The 26,415-nt window shown below is 39.1% G+C and overlaps 4 protein-coding genes and 1 long non-coding RNA gene across 5 annotated transcripts; 3 read left to right on the top strand and 2 right to left on the bottom strand.

Moving 5' to 3' along the window:
• Positions 1-258: 258 nt before the first annotated feature.
• Positions 259-6,980, bottom strand: EIN2 (NRAMP metal ion transporter family protein). Its single transcript, XM_012985470.2, has 8 exons — positions 6,798-6,980; positions 4,998-5,785; positions 4,491-4,577; positions 4,292-4,402; positions 3,996-4,208; positions 3,701-3,886; positions 976-3,594; positions 259-894 (listed from the first exon to the last, which is right to left on the bottom strand). The coding sequence occupies exons 2-8, from the start codon at positions 5,244-5,246 to the stop codon at positions 535-537; spliced, it is 3,825 nt and encodes a 1,274-aa protein (XP_012840924.2). The 5' UTR covers positions 5,247-5,785; positions 6,798-6,980; the 3' UTR covers positions 259-534.
• A 3,263-nt stretch (positions 6,981-10,243) lies between these two features.
• LOC105961233 (Tetratricopeptide repeat (TPR)-like superfamily protein) lies at positions 10,244-13,068 on the top strand. The gene is made up of 2 exons (XM_088824807.1): positions 10,244-12,764; positions 12,926-13,068. The coding sequence occupies exon 1, from the start codon at positions 10,437-10,439 to the stop codon at positions 12,726-12,728; it is 2,292 nt and encodes a 763-aa protein (XP_088680933.1). The 5' UTR covers positions 10,244-10,436; the 3' UTR covers positions 12,729-12,764; positions 12,926-13,068.
• A 768-nt stretch (positions 13,069-13,836) lies between these two features.
• On the top strand, positions 13,837-15,852 carry LOC105961234 (RNA-binding (RRM/RBD/RNP motifs) family protein). Its single transcript, XM_012985472.2, has 5 exons — positions 13,837-14,416; positions 14,807-14,908; positions 15,008-15,301; positions 15,396-15,486; positions 15,581-15,852. Exons 1-4 carry the CDS (start codon positions 14,045-14,047, stop codon positions 15,450-15,452), a joined length of 825 nt encoding a protein of 274 aa, XP_012840926.1. The 5' UTR covers positions 13,837-14,044; the 3' UTR covers positions 15,453-15,486; positions 15,581-15,852.
• A 392-nt stretch (positions 15,853-16,244) lies between these two features.
• On the top strand, positions 16,245-19,084 carry LOC105961236 (protein CNGC15b-like). The gene is made up of 7 exons (XM_012985474.2): positions 16,245-16,270; positions 16,358-16,859; positions 16,943-17,155; positions 17,256-17,548; positions 17,623-17,734; positions 17,851-18,087; positions 18,187-19,084. Exons 1-7 carry the CDS (start codon positions 16,245-16,247, stop codon positions 18,850-18,852), a joined length of 2,049 nt encoding a protein of 682 aa, XP_012840928.2. The 3' UTR covers positions 18,853-19,084.
• A 1,959-nt stretch (positions 19,085-21,043) lies between these two features.
• LOC148767378 (uncharacterized) lies at positions 21,044-21,863 on the bottom strand. The gene is made up of 2 exons (XR_016033897.1): positions 21,777-21,863; positions 21,044-21,258 (listed from the first exon to the last, which is right to left on the bottom strand). It is a non-coding gene; the product is annotated as an uncharacterized LOC148767378 (long non-coding RNA).
• Between the last annotated feature and the right edge of the window lie 4,552 nt (positions 21,864-26,415).

Here is a 26,415-nt window from a genome sequence, read left to right as displayed (position 1 = left end):
AATTAAAACCTTTGCATTTCAAAATAGAGTTGAGAATATTTTTCACAAGAAAAAATATGAACCTCAAAATTTAATAAAAAAAATAATCCCCAAAATGGGAACAAAAAATACCCAATCAACCAAAAACCAGCTATCCAGGCATTATTATTCAATACAGGGGGGGGGGGGGGGGGGGGGGGGGGGGGGGGGGGGCTAACAATGCAAATAGAGGGATATTTTATCCCTGTGTGAAACTATAATAAAAAAGCAACACCCTACTTGCAATAAAAATATATTTCCACCTTTTCTTGTGCCTGTTTTCTGAAGCTGAAGATGTTGTGTTAGATGATCTAGTACAGTACAGTTTTTGTCCTATGTATACACCACAAAGTACAACAACCGAAGAAAATTTAAGAAAAAAAAAGAGCAGCCAATATTTTTAGATACACAAAGGGGGGAATGGCAAGAGTCCATAGTTGCTGAGTGGAATTTTTTTCGGTACTTAGCAACGCAAACAAAATAACCATCAAAGCACCTATGAACCGAAAACAAGTGTTACAAGCCTTGAGTAGACGAAGCCGAAATCTTGTTCACGGCAGCTGGCTTACTCGATAATCGGCGCTTGTACCGTTTGAGAACAGATGCCAAATTCTCTTTGCCTTTCGGGAACGCCACGTCACCGGCTGCAGTTCCCGTTCTGCCCTTACGGCAAGATATAGCAGTTTCGACGTCTTTGATTGTCTCCAATAAGATTAATGCGGTCGTGAATTTACCACGACCCAATTTTGAAGGTGGTGGCAAACTCCCGTTAGAGATAGGCGGGCTCGACTTTTGCTGGTAGCCAGCAGGAAGCTCCAGGCAGAAACAGGGCGGCACTAGCGAACGTGGCTTTGAAAAGGCCAAATCAATAATCCCCTACGAGAATTAAACAAAGAAATTAAAATAATGATGGTATTACTACTTGTAATGCATATTCAAGGATAAGTAAGTAATTACCTGAAGACGATTAAGTACGTAGGTGTATTTCCCCCAAAGCTCGGGTCTGCTTTCCACGAGGGAAAGTTCAAGAATCCTGCGAATGGACCAGACTCCAAAGCTTATGATAAGATCAACTTGCCAAACACATCCATCACCACAATTAGGGACTGAAATAAACTTCGAATGGTCTGCTTCGTCGTTTTTCATGACAGAACCAAGCTTTCCTTCAGCAGTCATATTTTCAGCTTCGTATAGGAATCTCTCCCTTGCAGCTACTCGATCAATGAGGTCCTCGTCAGCACCGTCGTTCTGTCTGAACAGCCACTCGGAACCTTCTAGCTTCAGAAGTTTAGTTATGCAGCTTCTGAAAGACTGTAGAAGCTTCGCTTCCATATCGATAATAGACGCGGTTTCTTGCATTTTAGGAGGAGATTTATCAGCCACGCCAAATTGTTCGTATGGCTGCCTAGACCACAGCGAACCAACACCTGGCCTGGAAGCAAATTGCAACGAAAAAGCATCGCTGCAGACCTTCGGATTGTTAAATTGATTTAGACCTGGAACAGTAGTACCAGCATATGGTGAAGCGTTTGTATATGCTGGTCGGTTCATTGACTGCCCGTAGCTGGTCGAATAATCCCATCGAGTGGTGTTGTCATATGAAGAGGAATCTCTCTGAGGGGCATAAAGTCCTGATATGTCTGGCAAGCTGTAATACTTCTTCACATTGGGCGGGTTGTTACTGTAATCCACAGGCTCGGGAGAGGTGAGATCAAGATTAGGTCTTTCGGATCTCAACGAACTGTTTCGAGAGACGGGAACATTGTGAAAACCGGGCGGCTTTAGCATGCGTGAACCGTTTTGTGGGGTTTGCCCTAGTGGTCGGTTATATGAATCTATTGAGTTTGATTTTATCGAGGGTGTTGAGGCTTGCTTTAATGACTCTAGTTGTTGACTTTTTGGATAATCGGAAATCGTCTCTTTGGACAATCGACTCAGATATGACGCCATGTCATAACCATGAATAGTGGCTGGCTGTTGGTCATAACCATCAGAAGATGATGGAATATGGACACTATGATAGCGCCTCTCACCGGAGTCGAGGGCATCTTGGCTGGAATTCCGCACGTACGCATCTAATAATTGCATCTGATTATTAGACCACATTGTTGACCCTTGTTGAACACCAAGAGGCGATCCGATGTGTTGCTTTGGAGAGTTGTAAAAGGTGGAGTTTCTTAAAAGATCAGATCCCCTTCCAACTCCAGCGGTAGAAGGGAAATAGCCAGAATCTTTGTTAATGGTCTCCAATTTCGAAGGTGTAAAGGAAGATTTCGATTCTACCTTAGAATCAATCCCCAGCAAAACATCAAGTTTCTTAGCCCTTGCTTCGTGCGTTGCCTGACCGTGGAAATCAAACAGCTGCCCCCAAAATTCATCGAGAACTCCGGTTAACTGGCGCCTTGCAGCACGTCCTAATCCTGCTAATCTTGAAAGACTTGCCGGACCACTTCCTCCATCGTCGATTTTTCCCCTGAGGCTTCTGAAAGATCCTGGACCCTCGGATATCAAAGACGGGCTGCTCTCGGAAACATCCTTAGTCAATTCATCATGTTCCCAATGCTCTCCTTCGTCGTCTTTCTCACTTTGCACATCTCCCTCGATTTTCAGCGTCTTTTTCACTGTTTCTTTTGGTCCAGGGCTAAAGGTTGTGTTGTCGAGAGATTCATTCTTGTCAATCTTGACCGATTCAGGAAAGATGGTTCCTGAAATCATTGCAGATCCCTCCAGATGGTCTATGGCAGGCTTTGGAAATGTGAACTCGGATTTATTCTCCTCGATCGTAGTCAAACATTGACTGACCTCGGAATCCAAAAGAGTTTCAGGCAAATTCAGATCAGGAGGTGAAGTTGAAAAGTTCTGACGGTTCTCAAAGGGATTTTGAAATGATAACGTAGGTTCCTGCTTTTCGATAGACTTTTCAAATTGATGTTCCACTTCCTTAATTTCAGCCGAATCCCTCTCTTTACACGACTCCGTCATATCAGCCTTTTTGTCCCACTTCAATATCTGTGTATCTACTCCAGAACTTGCAGACTTCAATGGAGTGGCTGCCAGCCAAAGCATCACAGAAGTGGAGGCAAAAACAGCAACTAGAAGAATGTAATACGAAATAGGCACGTTACTCCCAATATTCCAGCTCAAACTAATAACCCAGTCACTACTGCCAAATACAAGTTCGATGGCAAATACAACCTGTAGCCCCAGCATTCCAACGAAGGTGGCTAAAGCTAAGAACTCCATCAGACGAGAAATTTTATAGGCACCCATAATCGATCGGGAGGAAGCAACTCGAAACAAGGGGATAACAGAAGATGGCAGTAGAAGAGCAACAACGACCTGCGTAAAGATCAGAAGCTGAAATATGCCTTCAGCTCCTGAATTCCAGATGCAAATGAGGGCTGAAAAGATGGCAATTATTCTGATTGAAGCACAATGAAGCCAACCCGGAATCTCCAATCTCAACAAATCATGTGCATTCATTTGTCCTCCAAGACTCCATGTTACTGCTACATGTTGATTGGAGAAGAACATAATGATTATTAAAGCAATCGAAACCAACGAACTCTTCAATCCCTGCATCACCATCCCGAGAATTTAAGCATAACCCAAAGACATCAGAAAGCTGCATAACATTAACACATAAATTATCATATTCTTAGCATATTCAACCAACACCAACCTGATCCAACAATGACAATGCATCCTGTAAAGTAAGCGAAATGAGTCCACTGCTATAGAACACATTTGCTGCCAAATTAATTAGCATACAATTCACCAGGAAAATGCCACTAAAGATGCATAAAGTGGCCAAAAAATGGTCATGGCACAATGCCCCTTTAGGAACATTAGTTTGCCTCTTATCTTGCTGCAAAAAAAAAATGAAGGCTTAATCAGCTTAAGCTCATAGAATTAGGGAAATGTAAGCATAGATTGTAATAAAAGGTGATTGTACTAGTGCAAGAGAGAAAGCAGACCTGTACAATAGAAGAATGGAGGTAAAAGTTGTGTGGCATAATATTGGCTCCAAGGACACTCATCAATGCATAGGCATTTTCCCCAGTTAGCTTACTAAGCATCCCACCCATGGACAGCGAGCTTTCTGGTTGACTTATTAGAACTCCCGAAACATAAGATGCTAATACAAAGCATGCCACGCATATGGATAGGATATTTGCTTGGGGATTTCCCTGAAAACAGCAATTGCATTATAAACAACAATCTGCACCCTATCTAAGAAACAGAAAGCAACAGAATGAAGCAGATAACTTACAAAGAGGCTAGCGAGCACTGGAAACAGAACAGCATCAAAGACAGTCAGAAAAACACAATTAAGTAGGTCGATTCCGAAGGCAGCATTAAGGCCAAATGCAATGCCAAGAACCTGCCAAAACAATCATTTCTATAATTAGGAAAAACAGAGTATGTTAGAAGAAACAACTGACTTAAATAGTTTCCGAATACTAAATTACCATTGTGAGATCCAACACAATCATGGAGATTTCTGCCTGAATTCCTATGGCTATGCATGTCGCATCATCATATTCTTCGCTGCAAATCTATGACATCATTAAGAAAAATGAGTTCATGTTTTTTGGAGTTTATATTAAAGCATGAAAAAGGGTCTGAAAACGGATAGCTATGTACAAGTTTGATGTAATATAAAAGTAAATGAAGTAGAAGGAAGTATGGGAGGAGAAGAGTGAGACGATTCCTCTATCGGTTATGTGACACTTATCATAGGTCACATTCACCAATGACAACAGAGTGATTGCACACCCTAAGTTAAATGACTATGTTGTAATCAGCCAATACATAAAATTAGCCAGGGTTATTACAACAACTGATTATGATTTGTAGCAATTCAAGTTTCAGCTCTCTAACGGAATTTCGATTGAGTTCCAACAGGCCAAAATCTAATTGAAAACAAAAGGCTAATGCATCTCATAAAAAATAAAACATTGAAGGAAAATAACAACCTGAGCAAGATTCTTTCCAGTGGCAATGGCTACACGGGCAGAAAGGTACTGGCACAAAATAGCAGCGCAGTTTATGATAAGCAAAAGCAATGACAAATCAAAACCAAAACGAGCACCCCCCTCTACAGCTACTGCCCACTTTCCAGGGTCTATATAGCTGGTAGCAATCCAAAGTACCGGTCCCACAGCAGCAAGCATCCGCTCTCTAGTCATTTGCTGATAATCAGTAATCAATGTCTCAGATTCCATTTTATTTTTATTTTCAAAAATAAAGCAGTGTTATCCACTGGTATTTTTTGGTTTCGAGCAGCTTCAAAATGTGCCGAATACGTCCAATTACATTATGCCTCACGATTCCACCTTAAGAAGGACCTGGGATGCAATTAATCAGGAATCTTTTTGCAAATTCGAGGAAACCGAGCAATATAACTTCATCAATGTAGAAGCAAACCAATCCAAGGCATAGCTTGTCTACTCATTCTTCCCAATGCACTGCTCTTTGGTTATTAATAGTTGACAAAGCAGGAGTTTAAAACTAAAAATATTCCAGACCAAAACCATCTTCATTCCAATGCTTAATCGAGTTCATATTCAAACAGTTGAACTGTACCAGCAAACATTCCTCATAGACAAGAAAACAGCTTCTGACTTCTGATTCAGTTGAACTTTCGCACCTAGTAATACATAAATAAATCAAAGTGAACGTTTATCTCAAACTAACGTATGCGCTCCAATAAGGTACAGAGTTCTGAAAACAGGTGTAGCTGCGCTTTGGCACTTCGCGAATCCTGATACGAGTGAAAAAATGCATAGTTAAATATGATATCCAGAATACAAACAACATCTACATTTTGAAGCATCTTAACATGTTCAAGTGATACAAACGACAACAGTGTATATCAGTCTCCAATATTCATCTCTCCATGTTGTTTAATCAATAAGCAAATAAGTTGATTCATAGATTCAGGGTGCTCTAAAATTTTGTCAAGAGTTACATATGCTAAAAGAATTTCACCCAGTCTAATAAGTCTATAAGGCAACCTAACAAATGAATTAGAAAGCCCATTTAGATATATCAGGAACCCTGCAAATTCAATAAATTCGCAATGAATAAAACTCTTAAAAAGTAATAGGAACAAATATAAGATGTAATACAAATCCCAAGGAATAAACAAACCACCAAAAACTCCAGAGTGTTTACGAGTGATTCAGTATGTCAAAAAAGCAAAATCCAAACTAAAAGCAGAAACAGAAACCGATCTCCATAACCATTTATTCAGATATTTGAAGTCACTCTGCTAATTGGGAAAGAAACAAAAATGGAAATCAACAACTTAATTAATGACAACCCCCATACAAAGAGGAAAGTCAACAAATGGCAAAAAAGAACAACACATGTCACTCGTAATAGATCTTCAAGTCACGAACAATACCAACACAAAACCATGTAAACAACTCAGAATCCCCCAAAAAAAAAAAAAACCCTAATTCGTGCTCTCAATCGGAAAACCTAAAACCGGAGCTGAAATCTTCCATTCAATTAAAAAAAAAAAAAAAAATCATGCAGGATAATACACCACATCCATCAATGGATCTGAAGCTGATTAGCCCCCGATATGAAGAAAAAAAAAAAAAACTAATTCGCGAATCCGTACAAACATACAAATATAAAACAGTAAGCACACGCATTATTACACACAATCAACACAGTATTTAGCAAATAGATTGGAGCACATATTGTTAGGGTTTGGGTTTTCTCCCTCTCTCTACACATAAATACTATATTCGCTTATTCCTCACCTTTTCGAGTTCCTCTTTGGCTGTGCGCGCTCAGAGTTCAGATCAGAAGCCTTTCAAGGAAGCCACGCGTGTATTTTTTGGTATATATATTTACTGAACGGAAGAGAGAGAGAGAGAAGCAAAGTATAGATAGATACACGTATCGATATAGAAAGAGAAAGAAATATATATATATATATATATATATATATATATATATATATATATATATATATAAATAAATATAGATAGAGATAGAGAAGAGTGTGAGCTGGGAGAGAGTGTAGATAGAGAGAAGAGGAAGAAACATTTATTATATGATTATTATTTACATGTTTGTTTGTGCGAAGGTGAGGGGGTTCGCTTCTTTGAATAAGATTATTAAAATATAAAATAAAATAAAAATCTTTGGGGAAAGGTGAAAAAAATGGTGACTGGCCAAGAAAGAAATAAGAAAGGTTTCTTTTTATTTATTAATTAACTTCACAAATGATACTATAATATATATATATTTTTTTTAATTAATATTTCTAAACTTTGATTTTTTTTGTAAGTAGAGAGAGAAACAGCTGTAAAAGCTTTCATTTATGACCACTAGTTGGACTAGGAGTTCTGTTTTATTTTTTTATTAAATGGCTCTTGCATTCATTTTGGTTTTAATCCTGGTTTTTAATATTTTATATGCTATTTGAGTATTTTTTTTCAATTAAGAGGTTGACCCTTGCAAATCAATGGAGACAAATTGAATATTCTATTGTTATTTAAATGTATTCATTGAAGTCTAAATTTTAATTTTTTTTAATAATCAATTCGAGTGCTAAATGGGATTAAATTTTGTATTTTTTTTATTTTAATAATCAATTCGAGTGCAAAATGGAATTAAATTTTAAATGTGCTAAGCATCCTTCACCACTAATAATTTTTCAAATAAGTAAAGTGGGAGTTTACCAATTTGCTAGAAGTCATCTATCATTTTTCAGACAAAATTATCTCGTTTATTTCTCCCACAGTCAATCCAATCCATTCATTCTTTATTCTATTTTTCTCTCGTATTTCAGATTCAACTATATCTTCGATGCACGACCCTCGTATTTTCCACCACGATACTGTCATCTTCCTTTGTTGCCGTTTTCGTCAAATAAGAATAGACTAGCTATCACATATGTTGTGACATGCACACATATACACTCACACACACGCATGCACACAAAATCACACACAACAATCGTTGGAAATGCATACTTGTGTTTGTAAGTACTGCAAATTTGGAGAATACAAACAATAGTTGTTGGTTCACTTTGATTAGCTACATAATTTGATGGAGAGATGATTATGAATAAGTAAGTATTCGATGACCACTGAACATAACTAAATTCCGTAACTAAACTCTCCTTATAAGTAATTGTATATATTGTTTTTTAGTTGCTCTAAGTAAGCAAATTTGGATTACCTAAATTAACTTTTGGTAATCCTTCAATTAACCATTGTAATAATCCGAAAACTAATGAGAGGTTTTAGTATATCCATTAGAGTCAAGTCAACCATACTTCCCCAATTGTTCATTGACATTTATGTTAAGGCAAAAACACTTTTTATTACTCCATTATTTAAATTAAATTAAATTAAAATATTAGTGCGGTCCCATAAAAATCTTGAAACGTGTAATAGATTTTATAAGTATACCTTTTTTTGTTCATGAAGCTCCACTCTCACAGTAATTAATTAATTAACTTATTTTCTTTCTTCTCGAACTAATAAATAGATGATTAGTGGCATTTTATCGTGTGGATTGTTGACTTATGAGTTGTATTTTAATTTACTAATTTATCAGAAATTATTACTACATTGCTTCTTACGTGAGAAATAGGGAAAGTGTTGTAATTTGGGCTTAAATTTTGTCTGAATACAATTAATTGCTAGTTGGACTGTCTTATTGATAAAACCATGAGTACCGTGATATCTAAAAAACGTGTTTCCTATTTAGCACTTTCATAATTAATTTAATTTTTTTTGTAAGAAAGTGTGATTAGATGCGTTTTTCTTTTTTAAGTACTGTACTTATGTAATATAACTGAATCTCCTTCTGGTGATGACACTGGATATTAATTTTACTTGGAAAAAAACGCTCTAATCAATTTGGCCAAGTGTAATATATATATAATTTTTTTTTTTTGAGGAGGCCAATTGTATTATATTAAGATACATTGATAATGCTATATTTATACTTAATTTTCATGGGAAATATCTGACAAACAAATACTTGAACACAAAGAAAAAATAAAAAAATAAAAAAATTGAAGTTACCAGTAAAAAAATAAATATGTTATTTAATTTAATTAGTTATTAAATGCTCCAATAATGTTTAAGTCCGCAAATGGTGGAATCAACCTTTCGGTTATTCTTTCATTCACTGTATCAGAGCAACAAATTAATTAATTATTTTTAATTCTGACAATTAATTACCAGATTATGCTACACTAAACCAGATTCACCTCTGACACACATACAAATACATTGCATTTAAATTTTTGATGCACCATACGTGACTCAGCAAGGTAGTAATTACTTTAATTCAGTGATTAAGAAAAATAAATTGTTACATCCTAAAATAATTGATAAAATTACCATAATCTTACAGTAATTTTCTTAACTCGTTCTTATCAATTGTTTTTATATAATTTAAATGTAACATTAAGTTTTATTTATTTATTTATTGTTTTTATTTTTTTTTGGCAATTTTCGGACAAATAAAAAACATATATAAGTGGAATTAGTTAACCTCTTTTAAGCAGTTAAATATACCGTTAGGGCAGACAAATTCCCAAATGATGTCACAAGAATCTAGTTTTTTGCTATATATAGTTTAACTAGATTGTGATATTTGGGGTTTGGTGAAAATTCATTTTTTTTATTATTAATTTATTTATTTTTGTCACTTTGATTAATGTTAGTCGGTGCATTGCATCTAATCTTCTGAATAAACGTGAATTTTTATATTTCTTAAATATATCATCCTTAATTCTTACGTCATTCTTCTTGTATACGGGCCGGGCTTTTGTGGTTTTCTATTAAATTATAAGGTAGTAGTTCAATGTGGGCTTTTAATTGAACCTATTGCTTTAATTGTACACAGCCCAATTCTTATTATTATTTATGAAACTTTGGAAAAAATGGGCCGTATTTAATTGCCCAATTATTGATATAGTTGGAAAATTAAAAGGGTAATTGGCAATTTGCACCCGCAAATTACACCTCATTGTCACAATGCACCCTTAAATTAAACTAATAGCAGAAATTTATATTTTCTTGACAAAGTGCACCTTAGTGTAATTTTCGGCTGATTGGCAAGAGTGGGCAGGGGTAGATTTGTCAATACACCCCCCAAATCAGAACTTATAACTAATTTTTCTTAATTATTAAATCAATTTTATTAGGATAAAACCACTAATTGTATTTTAATCCTTCTTAAGTTATAATGAAGAAAGATTAGTGTGTGTTTTACTGTTAAGTGAGGTCCGATCGGTTCTTTAAACCCTAGCTAGCTTTTCGCAGTTTCAGAAGAAACTCAGCTCCGCCCCAAAACCCTACTCTCTTCCGATCCAAATTTCCACTCAGAAATTCTGTTGCCCTAACTTGATTGGGCAAAGCTTGAAGAAAAAAATGGCGTTTCTAGCAGCATCCAAACAACCCCATTTCAATTCAAATATCACGAAGCTTTCATCCCCATTTTCAATCAAATCCCTCTTATTCTGCTCCGCCGCCCCCTCCCCACCCCCGAACCCTAACCCTAACCCAAATGAAGAACTCCCCGTTTCCGAGATTCCAATTGCCGATTCATCTTCGGCAAACGCGACGGCGGCTGAGCCGCCGTCGCCGCCAACATTTCGCCGACAACTCAGGCGCCCAAAAAACCCGGAGAAGATCGAAGACATTATCTGCAGAATGATGGCTAATCGGGCCTGGACGACCCGTTTGCAGAACTCGATCCGGAAATTGGTCCCGGCCTTCGACCACGAGCTCGTCTACAATGTGCTCCACGCCTCCAGGAACTCGGAGCACGCGCTCCAGTTCTTCCGCTGGGTCGAGCGATCGAGCCTCTTTCAGCACAACAGAGAGACCCACCACAAGATCATCGAGATTTTGGGGAGGGCTTCGAAGCTGAATCACGCCAGGTGCATTTTATTGGATATGCCGAAGAAGGGTTTGGAGTGGGACGAGGATTTGTGGGTTATGATGATCGACAGTTACGGAAAGGCGGGTATAGTTCAAGAAAGCGTCAAGCTGTTTCAGAAAATGGAGGAATTGGGAGTCGAACGCGGTATAAAGTCCTACAACACTTTATTCAAGGTGATCTCGCGTAGGGGAAGGTACATGATGGCCAAGCGATATTTCAACAAGATGTTGAGCGAAGGAATCGAACCCAATAGGCACACGTTCAATCTCTTGATATGGGGATTTTTTCTTTCGGGTAAAGTGGAGACTGCGAATAGGTTCTTCGAGGATATGAAGACACGTGAGATAACGCCCGATGTGGTCACGTACAACACATTGATTAACGGGTACTATCGGGTCAAGAAAATGGATGAAGCGGTAAAGTACTTTACTGAAATGAAAGGGAGGAATATCGAACCGAATGTGGTTACTTATACCACCTTGATTAAAGGGTATGTTTCGGTTGAGCAAGTTGACGATGCGTTGAGGCTGGTGGAGGAAATGAAGGGGTTTGGTATTAAGCCCAATGCCATCACTTACTCTACTTTGTTGCCGGGTCTGTGTGATGCAGAGAAGATGTCCGAAGCTAAGACTATATTGAGAGAGATGGTCGATAAGCATATCGGGCCTTTGGAGAATTCCATTTTCATGAGATTGCTTTATGGGCAGTGCAAAGTGGGCGATTTGGATGCAGCTGCAGATGTGCTCAAGGCTATGATTAAGTTGAGTGTGCCGACCGAAGCTGGGCATTATGGAATCCTGATCGAGAATTTCTGCAAGGCTGGTCAATACGATAGAGCTGTTAAGTTGCTGGATAAGCTCGTTGAGAAAGATATCATTTTGAGGTCCGAAAGTACTTTGCACATGGAGCCCACATCATACAATCCGATAATCGATTATCTCTGCCAGAACGGCCAAACTGCAAAAGCTGAAGCTTTAGTGCGGCAGCTGATGAAATTGGGGGTGCGGGATTCGGTTGCGTTGAACACTCTGATTCGTGGGCATGCGCAAGAAGGGTCGCCCGATTCTGCTTTCGAGCTTCTGAAAATCATGCTTAGGAGAAACGTTCCGACCGATAAAACTGCGTATGATTCGCTTGTCCAAAGCTACTTGACAAAGAATGACCCAGCCGAGGCGAAAGCAGTTATCGACAGTATGGTCGAGAACGGACACATTCCCGATTCTTCTCTGTTCAGGTCGGTTATGGAGAGCTTGTTCGAAGATGGGCGAGTTCAGACAGCGAGCAGGGTGATGAATATGATGTTAGAGAAAGGTGTGAACGAGCACGAAGATTTGATTTTTAAGATATTGGAAGCTCTTTTAATGAGGGGCCATGTTGAGGAGGCGCTCGGAAGAATCGATTTGCTGATGCAGAGTGGGATTGAGCCGGATTTGGATGGGCTTTTGTCTGTTTTGTGCGAGAAGGGAAAGACGATTGCTGCTTTGAAAGTGGTGGACTATGGTTTGGAGAGGGATTACACGATTGATGTTTCAAGCTACGAGAAGGTTCTTGATGCTCAATTGGCTGCTGGAAAGACGCTTAATGCTTATTCGATACTGTGCAAGATTATGGGGAAAGGTGGAGTTAGCGATTGGAGTAGCTGCAAGGACTTGATCAAGAGTTTGAACGATGAGGGGAATACTAAGCAAGCCGATATTCTTCGTCGGATGATTAAGGGGAAGGATAAGAAGGTTGATATCAAGAAAGGAGATAATAAGAAAGCTGCGGTGGCTTGCTAGATGGTGTGAAGGTAACGGCTTCTCGGTTATCTTGAGGTGAGATCTTGATCCTTTAGATGCATATTACGAGACTTGACAAGATTCCCGTTTTTTTTTTCTCAGTTTTTTATAACCGTTTTGTAGCATAGTGAAGAATGTTTGTCCAACTCACTGGCGATTAGTCATTTCATAATGCAGTTAGCTCTCCGTTTATGCAGGAATTTTTGTTTTTGTGATGGGTTACGAATAATGGAACTCTTAGAAATATGGAGAGAATGATTTTTTTTTTCTCAGAGAGCTCTGATTAATTACGCTGTTTTGTTGTAATATTTTGCTAATGATCTAAGTCGGTTTATCGTTCTTGTTTGTTTCGTTCATCATATTGCTGTGCTTAGCCTTTGAGGGTGTAGAAATCTGGTGATGGCTTCAAAATTACATTAATATTCATCTACGAAAATATACAGTAGAATTCGAAGCGAAAAACGCAAAAACCAAATATACAGTAGAATTCAAAGCGAAAAACGCAAAAACCAATTCTTTGTTTCCATTTTCCATTTATCTTTTGTGGTCCTGTTATATCCAAATCGACATAGCTGTTGAGGATATTTCAATGGATATTTTGGCTGCTCTTTCTCCAGAAAGCGGTAATGTATGTATGCAATCAGTTGCCCTAGATAGACATGATTTTGATATTTGCATTTGACGCCCCCAACTGGTGAATTATGTTACATTTGGGCCCTGTACTTCTATGATGAGGAAATGAATTCATCAAGTATAAGGTAAATTAAGTAAGGGTGAATTAGATAAGGTCAAATTACGAAACAACAACTCATGTTTTGTTAATTACAACCACTCCTCAACCATGGATCTTCGAACATGTCTACCCTTGCGGTGATAAATTTTGTGGAATCTTTTAAATTATATGCGACTCAATAAGGGTGGACATGTAACAAGTTTCATAGTTGATGGTGGTTGTAATTATACAAATATGATGGGGTTTTTCGTAATTTGACTTTGGGTGACCGCTATATCATTTTGCATAATTTTATTTTATTTTTTTTAAAAAAGAGAGGAAAATCATTTATAAAAATATCAAATCCATGAAGAAATTAGAATTATATAGAGAAATGAACAAGACAACTTTCCAGAAACTGGGGCATGCTTGCTAATAGTCTAAGCTTCAAGGGGGTGAATGCAAATATTCCCTCCACGCATCAAATTTTATCTCTGGATAAAAATATCTCTTCATTCCCTCTATTAAACCCTCATCAAAAGCCTCATTTCAAAGCAGAGAAGTTTCAAAACCTTATCTTCTACACACACTACACACAGTTGCAATGGCTGCTTCTCTCAATTTCTTATCCCTAACCCCCCAAACCCTATCCCTCCACCACACCTCCTCCTCCGCCGCCGCCTCCGCTTCCACCCTATTCACTCCCTCTTCTCTCAAACCCCTGCCTAAACTCGTGCTCGCTCTCTCCCCAGCCACCAATTTCGCGCACACCACTTCCAGGTTTGTCAGGTGCGTCGCAATTTCGTCCGAGGTGGACGAGACGGTGGAAGAGGGAGAAGGAGAGGACTTCTCCGCCCCGGAGGAGCAGAGCTTCTCGCCGGACTTGAAACTCTTCGTCGGGAATTTGCCGTTCAACGTTGACAGCGCAGCCCTTGCCGGTTTGTTTGAACAAGCCGGAAACGTTGAGATGGTTGAGGTTAGTTGTCTTTTATTTTCTACTGCTTACACTACTACAACTGGTTACATCTTTTTTATTTTATTTTATTTTATTTTTTTATTACAATATTATGGTACATGTCATATTTGGGGTTTCTTACTTCACTCGTTTCGTTGTGTCGGAATTGAACAAAAAAATGTTATGGATAAGATGTTCGAATTTTGGAGTGTCTGAAATTCTCATGTAGTTTCTCACAGCTTGTTTGTTTGTCTTTCTTTCAATTTAGTGTCAAACTTTTTCCAGCTTTTGTGTGTGTGTTTGGATAAATGGATTTCGGGAGAGGGGTATATTGGTCAATTCAAGAGGTCCTGAGTAGTCAGATAGCAGTTTAAATTTGTACACCTACTGAGTTTATGAAGCTTTTTGCAGGTAATCTACGACAAGCTATCCGGAAGAAGTAGGGGTTTCGGTTTCGTGACCATGTCTTCACTCGCGGAAGCTGAAGCTGCAGCGCAACAATTCAACGGATACGTAAGCTTCTTTCAATAACATAAGACGTATATAATTTTTCGAGCTCAGTTTTTAAGTCGGTTGAATTGATTTACGAGAGTATGTACATTTCATTTGCAGGAACTTCAAGGCAGAGCATTGAGGGTAAACTCGGGCCCACCACCTGCCAAGAGCGACACTCCATTTGGAGGACCTAGGCGGACGAGCTCCGGCAACACAAACAGAGTTTACGTCGGTAACCTTTCATGGGGTGTTGACAATTCTGCCCTCGAGACCTTGTTTAGCGAGCAAGGACAGGTTCAGGAAGCTAGGGTTGTTTATGACAGAGAGAGTGGTAGGTCAAGGGGATTCGGTTTTGTTACTTACAGCTCGCCTGAAGAGGTCAACAGTGCCATTGAAGCATTGGACGGAGCCGTAAGTATCCTTTTTTTTTTCAAGATTAATTCTTTCGACGACTGGAAATATATAATTTAATTACTTGCTATGTCGTTGAAATTTCTTGGTGCAGGACCTTGATGGTAGATCTATTCGAGTTAGCCCCGCTGAAGAACGCCCTCGTTACTAATTAAATCATCCAAATTATGAATTATGCATGTTAGGTACGCCGCTAAAAAAAAAAAACATTACACTATTTAATATTTTTAATGTCTCGATTAACGAGTTTTCACTTACGTATCTGATTCTGTGTATCAGAGATAAATGCACGAGAGATATCAAGAATTGCCCGAGCAGTAGAGTCCTGGAACAAATTGATCAACTCTCACTCGATTCGCAACGGTGGAATTGACTTTTTGAATCAAGACTAGTACGTGTCTGCTGGGTGTTTTGACCTTTTTTGAATAGAAACTCTGTAATCCTTAAAAATAGTAGTTTCTTCTTCCGCAGAAAGATGATTTTTCGATTATTATTTGGTTTTTTTTTCGTGTTGTATGAAACATATTTGCTATGGTTTTATTATGCCGAAATCTCCTCTCATTAAATAATTCTGAAATATAAATCCTAATTACTTGTCTTAGAATTCCATATCTTGTCTCCAAGTACGGATTTGGATCAAGTGGTTTGTCTGTTACATACTGCTTCATAAATAACAAAAAAGAGGAATTCGAAGATATATACTGTCAAACAAGCAGCCAAATTCTCGGCTTTTTCATCATATAGGCCGAGGTGAAGAACATTTAAGACACTATAGATAGTTTCGAGCAGACAAAAACAAGAACTTACGATATCTGTTCAGATGATATATAATTCTCATCCAGGAATCCCGTGTGATAATCAATCTCGAAATTCAACCAACAACCGGCAATACTCGTTTGGGGATGCAGTTGTAATTTTTTTATTGAGTGGCTATATCGAGACCATGGCCACAAAGTCGAAATGCGAAAGGTGGTTCAATCTTGTTTCTATTCCTGTACGTTTTAGTTTAGTATGCTCTGCTTCCACTAACGATTTTTTCGTAAATCCTTTTTTCAGATTGAAAGATGATCTTGAAACCGGAAAGCTACCACAAGCAATATGCCTTAACTACGGAAACCTATTTTCAGATAGTAAGAAGAACGAACTACCTATTCAGGACAAGAAACGTTCGAGAGTATTCTCCGAGGACTACGAAATAGTTGACAGCAAGATATTGGATCCACGAGGAACTTTTCTCAGCCGATGGAATAAATGTTTCCTAATTTCGTGTCTCGTTTCTCTTTTCGTCGATCCCCTCTTCTTTTATTTGCCCAGTGTTAAGGAAGAATCCTGCATGCAAGCAAGTATCCCTCTCGAGATAACTCTCACCATCATTCGGACTATTATAGATACACTTTACGTAACTCAGATTCTCGTTCGGTTTAGGACAGCATACGTTGCACCTTCTTCTCGCGTATTTGGTAGGGGAGAGCTTGTTATAGACTCTTCAAAGATTGCTTCAAAATATCTTCGTCGAAACTTTTGGCTCGACTTGTTATCTGCTCTACCCCTTCCACAGGTATTGCAAGTAATTATTGATTTTTTTTTTCTCCGAACAGTCTTTTGAATTTTTTTCTGATACTAAATTCGTGTTTTTCCTAGTTGTTGATTTGGGCTGTAATACCATGTCTGAGAAGCTCGAAATTGATCAGTGCAAAACACGGGCTTCGTCTCACGATCATAATTCAGTTTATTTTGAGGCTGTCTCTAATTTTCCCACTTTCGTCGAAAATCATAAGCACAGCTGGTGTGGTGGTGGAAGCTGCTTGGGCCGGTGCAGCTTTTAATCTCCTCCTCTTTATGCTTGCCAGTCATGTAATAATTAGTTTATATTACTTAAATCTTTAATCTGTTCAATTACATAATAAATAATAAAAGATATGATTATATGAATGCTGTAATAACTATTTTGCAGGTGATTGGTTCTTGCTGGTATCTTCTATCAGTTGAGAGGCAAGAAGAGTGCTGGAAGAAAGTATGCGATCTTCAACGGCACAAATGCAAGTACTTGTATTTCGACTGCGACACGATCGGTGATTCGGATAGGATAACCTGGTTTTTATCGAGCAATATTACCAAATTATGCGGGCCCCGGAGCGAATTCTATAACTTCGGAATCTATGCCGATGCGTTGACTAACAAAGTTGGAAATTCAAGCTTCCTCAGCAGATACTTCTATTGTCTTTGGTGGGGTCTCAGAAATCTGAGGTGAATATCTTGATTCTTGATTCTTGATTCTTGTAAAAATTTAAATCCAGTTATTTATATCTTTATTATTACAGCTCCATCGGGCAGAATCTTGTAACTACGACATATATCGGCGAGATTAATTTCGCCATAACCATAGCGATTCTTGGCCTGGTGCTTTTCGCGTTGCTCATAGGGAATATGCAAGTAAGTCGTAAAAGTACTTCGAAACTCGTTGCCGCAACTCTTGTTCATACATACGACATGAGAAACATGTGATGAATTAATGTACGTGGATTTATTTATGATTTTTTTTTCTTCAGACGTATCTCCAGTCTTCGACCGCTAGGCTGGAAGAATGGAGGGTGCGGAGAAACGACACCGAAAAGTGGATGCATCACCGGAAACTCCCTCGTGAAATAAAGGAAAGGGTCCGTAAATATGATTTGTATAAATGGGTCACTACAAGAGGAGTGGAAGAGGACGCCGTTTTGAGCGGTCTTCCTTTGGATCTCCGACGAGACATCAAGCACCAACTTTGTTTTGATCTTGTTCGACGAGTGAGTTTGTACTTTGTTGTAACTATATCTATGTATATTACTTGGCATTTTCCTTGATCCAAACATAGCCTTAATCATTTATTTATTTATTAAAAACAGGTTCCCCTGTTCGACGAGATGGATGCATGCACGTTAGACGCAATATGCGAAAGATTGAGACCAATGCTATCCACACCGGGCACCATCCTAATCCGAGAAGGCGATCCCGTAATAGAAATGCTATTCATACTACGTGGCCGCCTCGAATCCTGTACCACAAACGGTGGTCGGACAGGGTTTTTCAATTCTTGCAGCCTAGGTCCCGGCGACTTCTGCGGGGAGGAGCTGCTGAGCTGGGCACTGTACCTGCGGCGGCAGAGCGGGGCCCTCCCTTCCTCCACCAGAACCGTCACCGCCGCCGCCGAGGTGGAGGCGTTCGCCCTCTCCTCCGTCGACGTCAAGTTCGTGGCGTCGCAGTTCCGGAAGATGCACAGCAAGCAGCTCAAGCACAAGTTCAGGTTCCACTCGCATCAGTGGAGGACTTGGGCGGCGTGCTCTATACAGGCTGCATGGTTTAGGTACCGGACGAGGAAGGCGGCTGCAGCGGTGACAGCTCATCATTGGCCGCCGCTGGAGTTGGCGGTGAATCGATGTGCATCTTTACCGGAGAGGGTGGCTGCAGAGTTTGGTTGTTGTAGTTTGAGGAATGGTTCACAAATGGAGTTGCTAACTGCATTACTGAAGCCTGTGGAACCTGATTTTACAGTTGTTGATAATAGTGAATGAAACATGAAGAATTTGTTTTTGGAAAGAGGCGTTGACTTTATGTTTCTTTGACCAAAATGTAGTTTGTACAGCAATTTTTTTATTTTTATTTATTTTTTTTTTTTTTTTTTTTGCATGTTACATTTCACAATATCTAATAAAAAATATTATTAAACAAGAGTTTAGTATCTTTAAAAATGTGTTATTACAAGATTGGGAGTTTGACCCATTAGGGATTTGGGCTTTCTCCGGATAGGAAATGTTTAGTGAGCCCATTTTGACATATCGTACTCATTACTCTTGTCTACAAATTTATGATTTAGGTCAAATTTAGTTTATTTATTAGTGTCTTAACCGCCTCCACTTTGATCTCTTCGTATAAACATGACTCAAATCAATTGTAGTCGGTGAAGGTACCAACAGAGGGTCAAAGTTAGTTGTGTACATATGACGGCATTTGACTTACGATTGACAAGGAGTCGCAGAACAGTAAATAGGAATGATAAAGAAGGTAGGATTTCAAATGAGAGAATTTATATGAGAGAAAGAATGGACATGATTACATAACATCGATTCTCAACGGATGAGATCAGTTACATATGCTTCCACTAAATTGGGCTCATAAATACAAAAACGGGCTTCTTCAGTGGTGAGCGGACTTAGAGTAAATGAGTTTCAGTGGTCCATCAATTCATTCGAGCGAAAAGCACTACAATAACACTAGTACTAGAACCGACTCGAAACAAAGTATTGCAAGTACATTTAAATTGGATTGATTTGTTGATCGACAACAATTTTGAATCATTATCAACTACACATCACACACTTGAAGGTGTTTGTTACTAAAATCACGCATTACTTTTGGAACTCCCAATTAAAACCATGTAACATGGCTTTCCTCTCTAAGTTTCACCATAAATCTTGTCCCCTTCTTTTTTCCGGTTGCTTCTTTCTCTTTTCTTAATTTGTTTGATTGATTTAAGTCTAATCCTTTCTTTTCGACCCAAAATTATTGTTATCCACCACCTTGAAACTAAGTTTGATTTGATTGAGTTCTTAAATCGTACATGCAAGAGTCCATATTTTCCGGTTATTTTATGCTACACACTGTGATCAATTTTACCGTTGATCCTACAAACATTAGTGTGTGTGTGTGTGTGCGTGCGCGTATTCGTGTGTATATGAACGGTAAAGATCTATTTAGTGTATTTCACTCGATGCAGCATAGAATAAACAACGTTTTTCAACTTAATAGTGCATATTGCGGTCGCCAAAAGATAAGGGAATCAAAACGGTATATATATATTATTTCACTAATGGAAAGTTAATCTGTCAATTAAGGGTAAGATAATAGTCAAAAGTTGTGAATATAACAGAAATTGGAAGGTAGACAAATCCGGTAAGGGCCCGACATAAATTCCTAGTAAAAGCCCGACAGCACCAAACATATATATGATGTAACAAATTAATTATTGGGTCTATTAGATATAACCCCCTTAAACATTCAAATAATAGGGGTAGACCCAAATTTAAATTTGCCATTTTGATAAAAGCCCAAACTTTTCGTAATTACATAATTACCCTCAATCAAATCCCACAAATCCCGTTACTTTACCTTTTTAAAATTAATAGACTGTCTCATATCTTTTAATAGACTATCCCATGTATCTAATTCGACTATGGGTTTAATTAATTGACTATTCGAAAAAATAATAATATATATGGAAACTGAATAATATGTTTGTTTGAAATACTAATCAATTAGGGTAATTTTCCTTATTATATGAAAACGATTAGGGTAAATAATAATATATATGAAAAAATAATAATATATATGGAAACTGAATAATATGTTTGTTATACTAATCAATTAGGGTAATTTTCCTTATATCATGTAATAGACTATCTTATTGATCTAATTCGACTATGGATCTCGTTAATAGACTATGGATCCCGTATTATTCAACCACATAGTATATTAATAATTTCAATATAGTACATTAATCTGCTATGATAGTATATTACGGTTATAATATTGATATGAAATTGTGTTACAAACAATATACCACTGAAATGACAAGAACATTGAGAACAACACCAACGTAAAGTATTCCACATAACCAATAAAATAGTACATTAATAATGTCATAATTTCAATCAAGGGTTTTGATAAAATACATAAAACACATCATAACACAATCAAACCAATATGTCGAGTTAAAAAGCTCTAGTACATTAATAATCTCATAATAGTATAATAAAATGATAATGGTAGTATCATACGGTATTCATAATAGTATACTACTGTATTACAACGGTTTAACACTTAACCGAAGTTACCGAGCCATTACATCGTAAACACCTCTTTATAGCAATCAACCCACCAAACCTCAACAAAATCCGTACGAAATTCGCCATCGAAAAAACCTAAAATCATGAAACAAAATTAAAAATGCAGAATACTAAAAAATAATTAAATAGACTGCAAATACATTTGAATGATAATACATTAATATCATCAAAAATAAACTTAAAATGCAAAATTCATACGCTAAATTAAAAAAGACTACGAACTATATTTTAATGTACTACCCAGCACACTTAAATCGACTGTTATAAACAAATAAACCAACTATCGATCGGGATAAAAACATGAACTCGACCAAAGCGGACAATTATTCCGATTATTGCATAAACCAACTACGAAGCTCATATAAAACAACTCTGGTCCGATCTGCGTGAACCATCCTCTTCTAACTCTGTCAATCCTCTTCCAAACAAACATCATCGGCCAAGAAAAACGATATATATGACGGAATAATTTTGTTAAAAAACGTTCTACTTAATAGAATCAAGTATCAACACAACTCTTAAAAATTTCTAACCACCGTACACGACAATCATGGATATTGAGCAAAAAATAAAAACGAATAACGCATTCATACCCGCTTAACAACGTCCAACAACAAACGCTCAAAAATCGATCCTATTTCCACGACGGTGCAGAAATCTTCAATGACGATAAAACCCGCTGGAACAATGAAGAGAATCTTCAAAAAATATTGTACACGATTTGATATAACGGCCAATGATCTCACGTAAATTTATTCCGTGATTTTAGGCAACGTATCAGCAAATCTCAAATCACGTATTAAAGGAAATAAATGCCGTTTAATAATAAAACAGGGGTATTAAAGGAAATTATATAATATATTTTGCCAAGTTGGCAAAATTGGGTGTATCTCAAAAAGGGGAAAAAAAATTGGATCTACCTCATTAGAAAATATGAACAAGGGGGTTTTCCCTAATAAACCCTTAATTATTATGTGGTTCAATTATAATTACAAATATGAGAAAAAGGGTATATATATATATATATATATATATATATATATATATATATATATATATATATATATATATATATATATATGATGATGCTAAAGTATAGCTCACCTAGGATGATGTAGAAAACAAGCAGGGAGAGCAAAGCTGATCAATAGCTATTCAACTCGATGATCCTGAGGTCCCTACAAAATGAGCACACGTGAACTAAGCCGGGGGTTGATCCGGCGGAAACCCCTCCGACGCTCAAGTCAGATGTACGGATCGTAGAGAAAAGTAGAGAGAATAAACTTGTGGTCGATTATCAATAAAAATGAGAACGTACCTTTACAAATGAATAAAACTTCTATTTATATATCGTTGAATGGGTTGGGCTTACTTTGTTGGGCCCAAGCCTTATTTTGAAGGAGCTTGGGCTTTCGTGTAATGGGCCTAATTGGTATATGAATTTGAGGGCCCATTGGGCCGGCCCATTTAGGTATATCATTAAGCCCCCCAACTCTCGATTCGAGACGGGGACTTGTGTAGAGGGATCCGGGTCGTGTCGAGAGTTAATTGCGTTATTTTCGTTGGTGGTGAAGTAATTCCTTAATTTAAATAAGGGATAATTGTTTTTATTTGGCAGCGAGGTATATATTTAAGGGTTTTAAATATTATACCAGGGCCATATAAGTAGACTTCTTGTGCGGTGGAGAGTATTAAACTTCAACGTCTTGCAATAAATATGGGTATGTTCTTTTAATTCTGGGTCTTCTTCTGTGCTTTTCTTCTCTTGAAAATTTTTCTTCCCGTTTTTTTTTTTTATTTCTTCGGGGAAAAATTTTTCTCATGTCGAACTCGGGTAATTCGAAATCTTTGCGAATCAAACTTCGAGATCCGGTTGAAGGTGTCAAGAAAACTTTTGGTACTGTGGGTATGGAACGCGAGAAACTTGTAGTATCCGGTGGTAAAATCGGATCTGCGTCAGTAGAATCACGAATCGAAAGGAGCAAGGTGGAGCTTAGTAGAGGTAGTGGCTCGGCTGGAGGAGTTGGCTTGGACCGATCAGGCTCCAACTCCCGGATTTGTGAGGGTGCGCAGCCCGAGGGAGCCGGTGGCGCGGTTGGAGAAGGTGGCGCGCGCGCGTCGGGCACGGTGGCCGATGGACGCGCGCGCGCGTCTGCTAGGGTTGGGGAGTTTGCGACGCGCGCGTTGGTTGGTGGTCGGGGAAGTGGCACGCGCGCGTCGGTTGGTGGTCGAGGAAGCGGGACGCGCGCGCGCGTCTGGGGACGGATCTGGTGAGGACGCGCGCGCGTCGTTGTGCGAGTCTGACGTGTCCGCGCGTGCGCGCGCGTCTGGGCCATCTTTTTCGGCGCGTTCGCGCGCGTCTCTGAGTGGGGGTGCTTCTGCGCGTGGCGGCGCGTCCGGGAGCGCAGATCCGGCGCGTGGGAGAGCGTCTGGGGCTCTTTTTCGCCGCGATTCGCGCGAGGGGGTCGGGCGAAATGAGGAGGGAATTTTGGTTGAAGATGATGTGAATGTTAGGGGTTCCGTAAGGCGAGAAATCATTGAATCTTGGAGTGATGATGTTGAAGCGAGTATTCACGTTAGTGAGCAAGTAGATGGAGTTGCGGCTAGTGGGCGTTATTCTCGACGCCAAATCGTGGATTTCGGGAGCGATAGTGATGATTCTGATCAAGCCCCGTTGGTGAGTGATTATGCTGTGCCAAGTAGTGAAGTTGAGCTGACCGATGAAGAGGAGGAGGAAGATGATATTCCGCCAGGTGATATTGAGATTGATAAGAGGAAGCAAAAGAAAATTAAGTCAATTAATTTGGACTTAGTTGATTTTGATAGTGTGTTGACGGAAGAGCATCTGCACTCTATTCGTCGTTTATCTGGAGCGCCAAGTAACGTTGAGTTGTTGTTGCCTCAGAAGGGTGACCGTTTGTATTCGCCACCCGATGGATTTCATACGGTGTTTTTAGGTTACTTGACGTGTACATCTCAGATTACACCGCATCCGACCTTGTTGAAGGTCTGCGAGGAATTCAAGATTGGGTATAGTCAGCTAACGCCCAGTGCTGTTCTGATTTTCCAGGCGTTTCATTTTAGGGTGGCTCGAGTAGGTCTGCCTGTGTCTGTGAGTTTATTTAAGGCGTTATTTACGTTACATCGGCCCAATCAGATGCCTTTCTTTTGCTTTCATCCTCGCGTTCATTACCAATTCGTGAAGAGTGTGAAGCTATCTTTGGGGAAATGGAAGACCTATTTTTTTTACGTGAGGGCTCCCACTTTTGATGTTCCCGTAGTTTGGAACCCTACGTGTGAGAGTTTCGTAATGACTGCAAATATGGCGAAGAGGATTGAGGAATCTGGGTTGTGTGATGTGGAATTTGATCCGAGGAGTTTGATACCGACGGTGAAGGGTCAGCATCGTATATCCTTTTGTTGCCTTGACTTGTGTTCCTCTTCTTTGTTGTTTTTTTTTTTTTTTTTTTTTTTTTTTTTTTTTTTTTTTTGTAGTGTATATCCCATGTTTCTTATGTGTTCGTTATCTCTTGTAGATGGGGGTATCACCTTTGCGGCACTTCAAGCTAAGGCGAATGGGTCGTCGAAGAAGGCATCGAAGAAGGTACCCTCTACCTTGGGAGGTTCTTCAAATGGTTTGCCTCATGGGGAGGTCCATGTAGAAGCTCCTCGAGTAGTCGCAGATGATCGTAGCAGTGCTGGCGTAGTGGAAGAGCGTCCACCGAAGAGGGATCGTGGCAAGGGAAAGAGGGTGGATACTGAGTATGTGGCTGTGCCTAAGCGTCCACGGGTAGATCCAGAGGAGACTTATGCTTTCCATGGTGGAGGAGGGAAACAATTGTTTACCTATGGTGTGAATCGCGACGGTAAGGAGTCGTATTGGGATGTGTCGGACCATTATTTGCCCTTGTTGAGTACCGAGGGATTTGTTCGGGAGTATGATCGTGCTCGGATGTCTGGTAAGGGTCCTTCTCACATGTTGGAGTTAGCCGGTGGGGACATCTGTCGGGTGAGTCTTTGTTTACTTAAAACAAGATTAGGCGTTACTCCCTCTCTTCCTTGTGTAAATTTTTATTTATATTTTTTTTTTTTTTTTTTTTTTAGTTGGTAGCGACTTGGAGATACCTCGTGGAGCACGGTAGGAATGCAGAAGCTGGTAAGGAAGAGGATCGGGCTCGAAGTCAAGCACGTGAGGATGAGCTTCTAAGTCAGTTGGAGGAAGCGCGGTCCGATCTCGCTCTACGCTCTGAAGAGCTTGCTCGGAGGACAGAGGAGCTTGCTGAGAGGACGGAGGAGCTCGAGGTTATCCGGGGTGATGCGAAGGCTTATAAAGATGATGTTCATAAGTTGAACGATTGCTACGATCAGCTCAAAGAGAAATATGAAGCTGAGAAGGCGACGGGGAAGAGGTTCCTCGCGACATCAGGTGGTGCGGCTTACAAGGAGTCCATTGTTGATGAGACTAAAGCTAGTTTCCGAGGTAGTGATGAGTGTGCTGCTATGATTGAGGAGCATGCGTTGGCTGTGGTTTATAAGCCATTAGTACGTGTTTGTCGCAAATATCTGCGCGATGCGGGTGGGATCAGCGAGGAAGTGATTCGTGGGATGGAATCTGGCATATCCGATGAAGAGGAGGAAGAGGTAGATGTCAATGGGACGGGCACAGAGCTCGTGAATGACATGGTTGCGGGTGACTCTACTGCGGGTACGTCTTCCGCTCGCGGTAGGGGAGCTTAGACTTATCTGTTAGGATAGCTAACTTTTCCCTTTTATTTTTTATTGCTATTATTTTTTTATGGATTTCGTATTTTATTTTTATCGCTGATGTAGTTGGGTATGTCCACTACTATTTTATTTGAATTTCTTCCTCGTTTGACTTTGAAGTATAAGATTTCGATTTATTTATTTTGACATTGCCAAGAATTAATGCGTTGCTTCTATGTGATTACATTAGCATTATACGCGATGTACTTGAGGAGGGGATCAGTCTCCCAAGGTTTTTGTTAGAGGTCGTGCCCTTTGTTTTTGACCACTTGGGTCTATAATATTGTTGTCCGTGGCCACGTTTTAAAAGTAGCACCTCGTGAAACAGTTAAAGGGACTTAGCTAATCCAGCTGGCCAGGCTATACGGATTATCCAAATCACTCTAAGTGTTTGTAGGGTGGTATTGATTTGAACTCATGGTAAGAGGTCATTTGTATAGACGTAAAGGCGTAGATAGTAATGCGAAA

Source organism: Erythranthe guttata, chromosome 10 (assembly GCF_056151865.1).
Source record: "Erythranthe guttata isolate IM_541 chromosome 10, IM_541, whole genome shotgun sequence".
NCBI lineage: Eukaryota > Viridiplantae > Streptophyta > Magnoliopsida > Lamiales > Phrymaceae > Erythranthe > Erythranthe guttata.
Note: the sequence above shows the minus strand (reverse complement) of the source record. Positions and strands in the feature narration are given on the sequence as shown.

Coding starts and splice junctions, on each gene's coding strand:
- LOC105961233 (XM_088824807.1), top strand. CDS start 10,437: ATGGCGTTTCTAGCAGCATCCAAACAACCCCATTTCAATTCAAATATC.
- LOC105961234 (XM_012985472.2), top strand. CDS start 14,045: ATGGCTGCTTCTCTCAATTTCTTATCCCTAACCCCCCAAACCCTATCC. Junction 14,417..14,806: donor GAAACGTTGAGATGGTTGAG/GTTAGTTGTCTT, acceptor AGCTTTTTGCAG/GTAATCTACGACAAGCTATC. Junction 14,909..15,007: donor CGCAACAATTCAACGGATAC/GTAAGCTTCTTT, acceptor TTTCATTTGCAG/GAACTTCAAGGCAGAGCATT.
- EIN2 (XM_012985470.2), bottom strand. CDS start 5,246: ATGGAATCTGAGACATTGATTACTGATTATCAGCAAATGACTAGAGAG. Junction 4,209..4,291: donor CAGTGCTCGCTAGCCTCTTT/GTAAGTTATCTG, acceptor TGCTGTTTTCAG/GGAAATCCCCAAGCAAATAT. Junction 3,595..3,700: donor CATTGTCATTGTTGGATCAG/GTTGGTGTTGGT, acceptor ATGGTGATGCAG/GGATTGAAGAGTTCGTTGGT.
- LOC105961236 (XM_012985474.2), top strand. CDS start 16,245: ATGGCCACAAAGTCGAAATGCGAAAG. Junction 17,156..17,255: donor TCTTTATGCTTGCCAGTCAT/GTAATAATTAGT, acceptor ACTATTTTGCAG/GTGATTGGTTCTTGCTGGTA. Junction 17,735..17,850: donor TGCTCATAGGGAATATGCAA/GTAAGTCGTAAA, acceptor TTTTTTCTTCAG/ACGTATCTCCAGTCTTCGAC.